At 37.6% G+C, this 5,900-nt stretch overlaps 1 protein-coding gene across 2 annotated transcripts in view; it reads right to left on the bottom strand.

Moving 5' to 3' along the window:
- Positions 1 to 227: 227 nt before the first annotated feature.
- LOC120769150 (synaptotagmin-1) overlaps positions 228 to 5,900 on the bottom strand; it is a 17,928-nt gene continuing 12,255 nt past the window's right edge. The window contains exons 1-7 of one of the 2 annotated variants that reach the window (XM_040096029.1): positions 3,909 to 4,123; positions 3,462 to 3,840; positions 3,286 to 3,396; positions 3,102 to 3,222; positions 2,852 to 3,042; positions 2,412 to 2,715; positions 228 to 2,340 (exon numbers count right to left, since the gene is read on the bottom strand). In XM_040096029.1, the coding sequence (XP_039951963.1) occupies positions 2,162 to 2,340; positions 2,412 to 2,715; positions 2,852 to 3,042; positions 3,102 to 3,222; positions 3,286 to 3,396; positions 3,462 to 3,840; positions 3,909 to 4,123 (1,500 nt within the window). In that variant the 3' untranslated portion in view covers positions 228 to 2,161. Of the gene's footprint in view, positions 2,341 to 2,411; positions 2,716 to 2,851; positions 3,043 to 3,101; positions 3,223 to 3,285; positions 3,397 to 3,461; positions 3,841 to 3,908; positions 4,178 to 5,900 lie in introns of those variants that run through there. The other variant, XM_040096027.1, reaches the window with a different exon arrangement.

Below are 5,900 nucleotides of genomic sequence, written 5' to 3'. Positions count from 1 at the left end.
GCGGGGTTATGTACGAACACAAGTCGATAGCTTTGTTGTTACTTTTATTTTTTTTTATTTTATTGACAAAAGCGCAGAAGCGACCACAAAAATGGCGAATCGAAAACAGCTATTATTGTCAGAATTCCCAAAATCTCGGCGAGTTGTGCTCTTCATTAATTTCAAATCCTTCTTTTACTTTCAAATCCATGCTACCATTATTAATTAAAACTCCAGACATCTTGTTCGATTTTTATTTTATATACATACGATTACTTTAGTAACAACTACATATACGCAACAAAAATTAATTAGAAAACTATTATTATTACAAAATATTTGCCTGAAAATCTTACCACTATATCCACATAGATTTATAAACTGTCGATTATATTTCAGTAAATGTGTATATACCTACGACTCCTTTTCTTAAAAAATACATTTGGTGTGGAAGTTAATCCGAATTTGTTAGACGATCAATAATGGTACTCTAAGTAAGCTTTGTTCAATTACATACATACATGCATACGTTCAACTATTGATATAATGTATAAAGATTTAGTGACAATAAAAATATGTAGTATATCATATATAAATTCTGGATTTCTATATTTATCTAAGAATATACAACTTTAGGTACTTTTTGACATAGAATCTTGGAGAATTGCACACGATTAACAGTTAAGCGTGGTCGTAACTATTTGTAAATTCAGCTTCCTGCTTGAGGGTTCACCCGAATGCCCAATATTTAGTGTTGAAAGCACATGTAGTAGCACGCTGAACAAATTGCTTAAGCTTATGGAATATTGTGTAGCATTAATACTTATTGAAACTAAGCTAATTCAGTTTTTCATTTCCCTGCAATCCGTGTCAGCAATTACGATACATAAGTGTATACGTGCATGCACACATATATAATGTAATGGTTCAAATGGAATATTTGCTATCACCTTTAAAAAAATATATATATTATTACTTAGCGCAAGAAAAATATTTCTCAAATCTATTATATATTGAAAAAACACAGCGATAAAAATAAAGCATTATTAGTAGAAAATATTCATCGACACAATGCTTATTAAAATATTTCAAATTATATCTAAATTCTATTAAACTATCTAGTAAATTATATAAGTATATAAGGACTTCCTTAAGTAAATAATTACTACATGGCCTGAAAAGTCTTGGACTTAACGTTGAAAGAACGTGCATTTGAATGAAAATATAACTTTTTTGCTCGACATAGTCTCCATTTGTCAACTCATTTGCGTAAAATCTCTTACCAGCGAGTCTTGGCAAGCGCATTATATGACTTTCAGCGTTGTTTTCAGGTCCCAATGAATGTGCTGGCCTTCCTGAACAGGTTGCATCATATGTTAACTAAGTTCAGCTAACCAGTGCTTGGTTGTTGAATATGCTGGGAGAGATTTACTTTAACGCTTATCATAACATTGCTTTGCAAATGTTGAAAATTTGTTATGTTTGTTCCATCCGGAATTTCTTCAAACACAAAACTCACTTTTTGTCATTGCAAACTAAAATAGCAGAGGGAGCGTCACTTTGAGGCTAATGAGTTTAGAGCGATTAAATAAACTGTTATGAAACTCTTAGGTAAGTACTCCCAGACAATTATAAGCCGATCTCCCAATCAAGCCAAAGCCTTTTCAGCCTATGAATTACTTACATAAAGAAATAACCATAAAAACATAATCTAAGCTTTTCTAAAAATATATATTTTTGTATACATATGTATATATGCCTAAATATCTTGTACATATACATAGACGCATACATATAGGCTACCTGAGCTGCACACAAAACTTGCATTTACAGAACTAAACACAAAAGCAGCGGTTTTAGTAAACTTTAAACACATGAAAATATCCCATCTCTTTCTTTGTTGCCTTTTTAAAGAATTAAAATTAAGTTTCTGCTGACTAATAACAGCTGAAAATGTTAATGTAATTAATTATATTAATTTACTAAAGGAAAAAAGTTATCAATTCTTCCTTGTAGAGAATTTTTGCTTCAACATTTTCTGTAAATAACATTTTGTGTTATAAACATTCACTGTTATTAATAGTCTCTGTCATTAACATTTTCTGTTTAAACTCACTGTGCTGCAATAACAGCGCCATGGTAACTGCCCGTTCTAACAGCAAATTATGCTGTTATCTAGCATTTAATTCACATTGGTTGGTGGATTAGCTAAATTGCCGCGCTGATTGCTAGCCTCCTGCAGTGGAACCCATTGGGCGAGTGAATTTTTGGAACGGAACATTTGTTCGAAAAACATGCGTTCTTCGGGGCGCACTTCTGCAGAGTTGCCAATGACTGCACGACCCAGAATTTCGCTGGAGCCTAAATATGAATAAAAGTTGCAGTAGAAAGGGTATTGCAAGCATAAGTTATCAAGAAGTTTGGCAACCTACCCAACAGTCCATCGTGAACGACCGTAAACTCAATGAGACAATTCTTCAATGTGTCCTTGTTAACATCAAATGTTAGCGCTTCGTTATATACCGGATTTATGGTATTACGTGTGACACCAGTTTTACGCTTCTTGATTTTCTTACCATCGGACAGTAGCGCTACTTTAATATACGGATCTGATGAGTTCCGCGAATCATCTATTATGCGTAAGTTGCGCGCTTTGATCAATACCACGGTCAGGCGTTCAGCTGAGGGCAAAAATGAGAGCGAAACCATAATGTCGCCCAAATCGACCTTCATGTCCTAAATTCAAATACACAAACACAAAACACATGCATTAATATAACGGTTTCAACAGACCATTTACGTGCCGAAGAGCAGAACAATGTCCGCATTCTATCTATGGTATATTGGCAGCTGTTACCAACTAACTACTTACTTGCTCTGCGCAGGAGCCTAACGGTGTCCACAACTCAACTTTTTCGCTCAGATCCAAGCTGTTTAACGGTATTTGGGCGCCTCCAATGCAGACGTGGCGTGAGTACGCGTCAAAATCGTAGAGCAAAATCTCAATTGTGCGCTTATCGATTACACTTGCATTCTCTTCAAAGACGAAATCCTCATCGAAAACTATAAAAATTGACAAAGGTTTAGTGAAACGTCATTGAATTAAACTAAAGGTCAATTACTGGGATTGAGAGTTTTCTTGTGTATGCGCGTTTGCCAGAAATTCTTCTTCTCGGGAAGCAGACGTACTTTGGCATATGGGTCTGCTGTGCGGCTAAAGTCGCGCGGTTGCAAATTTTGTGCCTAGGAAAGAGTAAAGCATATTTTTTTACAAATACAAATACATATACTTGTTAAACTGTTCACCTCTATTAAATGTACGGAGAGCATGCCGGCTATTGTGTCGTAGACCACACTCAAATGAATATTGCCACGAATATCATCACTACCTTGCGGCGATCCCTTCTGTTGCGAGTTCTATACGCAGTGAGAATGTTAAGAGTTATATTTTCATAAACAATGAGCCAACAGAGTTGCCTTACGCTTCTATAGAGAGACATGTCAATTTTTGTGTGGTCCAATTTTGCGCTCATCGACGCCACCTTTGGCCTGCTAGGGTTCATGCCCAGGACGACGTGCTTGTCCGAACGTGTTATAGGCACGGAACTTGTTGAAGACATCGAGAGCGTGTTCGATTTCAGACTACCCGTTGGTGAGGTGGGCGTTGGTGGTGGGGACTCTTCAGCAGATGTTGAAACCTGTTGTTGCACTGTCTTGCGCGGTGGTGGCACCCAAAAGGTGGGATCGTCAGTATTAATGGATGTGGGGCTTACATTGCCTTTGCAAATCGAACGAGAACGCGAACATTCGCTGATGTTGTCCGCATTAAAAGCTGCAGTGCCAGCAACGAGCGGATCAGTGCTGTTGAATTGAGCAGTAAATTATATGTCTGCAGTGTCTTTGATTTTTTTCAGTGAAAGCAAACTCACCACTGTTCGGTATCCTGTGTCTCTGCAGCCGATTCCAGTAAATTTTTCTCAAACCAATTCAATCGATACTTTTTCGAACACGAAACATAGAACAATGCACCCACAACAGTCACCACCAGAAAGGATATGGACGCATAAATGCCGACCTGTGCCACCGACACATCCTCCTCGCGGATAACAATGTCCATGTTTCTGCCGTTACTTAGTGCAGGCATCTCGGCGTTTCTCTATTAAGTGTTGTTGCGACAGCAAGTTTTGCTGGAAAGCTCCTGTAAACGAGTAGAGAAGAATATCGTAGAAATACGGCTTTTGCATAGCGGCTGAGCGGAAGCTTTTGCCAATCAAAGCGTTATCAGCGCTTTCAAAAGTTTGATTTTGTTTGCGTTTCCTCAACATTTTATTTCGCTAATGTGTATTTATTGCTTAAATAAATTACTGTCACAACGCACAAAGCACGGCAGCTTTTCAATGCAAACACATAAGTTGAGTCGATTAATAAATTAGAGGCTGACAAGCAATATTTTTTTAGGATCAAGCTACTCACTTTTTGCGAATAGATTATACATATGTATATGTATAGAAGATTATATATTAGATATAGAGTCACGTGTAAAGGTTCGGTAAGCATCATTCGAAACAATATATACATAACCACATTTATCTTGAAACAACAAACGAGTTATCAGTGTGTGCGCCTAAATGTAGACTACATGATTTTGTCAAAGCAAACAGACTCACATACAATAAAATGTAAATTGACTGCTGTTAGTATTACATACTTGAAACAAATCGCGTTAGCAAAAATAATAAATGCTGACCCGAACCCTATACAAGTATATATGTATGTATACAGCCGCGATATCTGAATTTGGTGTAGGCGCAAAACTAATAGTAAACTGACGTTGAGCAATACCAAAAGCTCCGTCAGGATCAAGATGTCGTCCAAGTGGATGAAAACACTCCACTCTGAGAGTATTCAACGCAGTACCCGCCGAGGTAAGAAGAGGAAGACCTCCACTCCGATAGAAAGACCTGGTGGCAAAGGACCTGGACACTTGGAATCTCCAATTGGCGTCAAACCGTGAAAAGAAAGAACAATTGACGGGCTGTTGCTAACAAGGCTATAACCGCGTAAGCGATGTCTACGCCAATAAAGAAGAAGAATAATTGATTTTGGCAGCACATTTACTTCAGTGACTTGAAAGCAAATTCCCCACCAAATCACTAGAGAGGAAAATAGCTCCAGCATTAGTATCAGCGGCGAATGACCAGCATAAAAGCTGCATTATATACACATACACTTGCAGTTAAGCCTCTAATTGGAAATTATTATACGCCACGACAATTTGTTAAGCCCTTCACAGACATTTATTTTACACAAGCATATATGCAAGCTTATGGGCGTACACCAACGCAATGACGCATGTATGGATGTGTGATCCGATGCTGAATTGCGAATGCCTGAAGGAAGGAAAGTTGGCAATCCCATTGAAAAGCTCCCGCATTACGCCACTCTACGTTATAATTATAACATATGGCTGCTGTCATATGTAAGATAGGTTGCTATAGTGGTATAAGTACCGAGTTTTCCAATAGGGATGGTATAATTTGTAAGTATCTAAATGTAAAATTAAGTGGAAGTCGTGTGATTATTGCTGCCGTTCAAACAAGTGTTGCTGAAGAACGCAATTTGTCGATTACAAAACGTTCACCACATCCAGTGGTGATGGCGACACCGTTACTGTCAATGGAAAGCAGTATAGATCGAAGATATCTAACTTTTTATGGCCGCAATTGGAAGAAGTTGATCTTGACAACATATAGTTCCAACAACACGGAGCTTCGTGCAACACAGCACGTGCAATTACCGAATTATTACGAGATAGTTTGGATAACTACGTTACTACAAAAGAAGTCGTGGAGGCCATTTGAATGTGGTTAGAACTTAATTGTATCGATTTTACTTCACTTTAACCCTTCGTTGCATGATTT

This window comes from Bactrocera tryoni, chromosome 2, assembly GCF_016617805.1.
Source record: "Bactrocera tryoni isolate S06 chromosome 2, CSIRO_BtryS06_freeze2, whole genome shotgun sequence".
Classification (NCBI taxonomy): domain Eukaryota; kingdom Metazoa; phylum Arthropoda; class Insecta; order Diptera; family Tephritidae; genus Bactrocera; species Bactrocera tryoni.
This window is presented reverse-complemented; position numbering and strand designations above follow the sequence as displayed.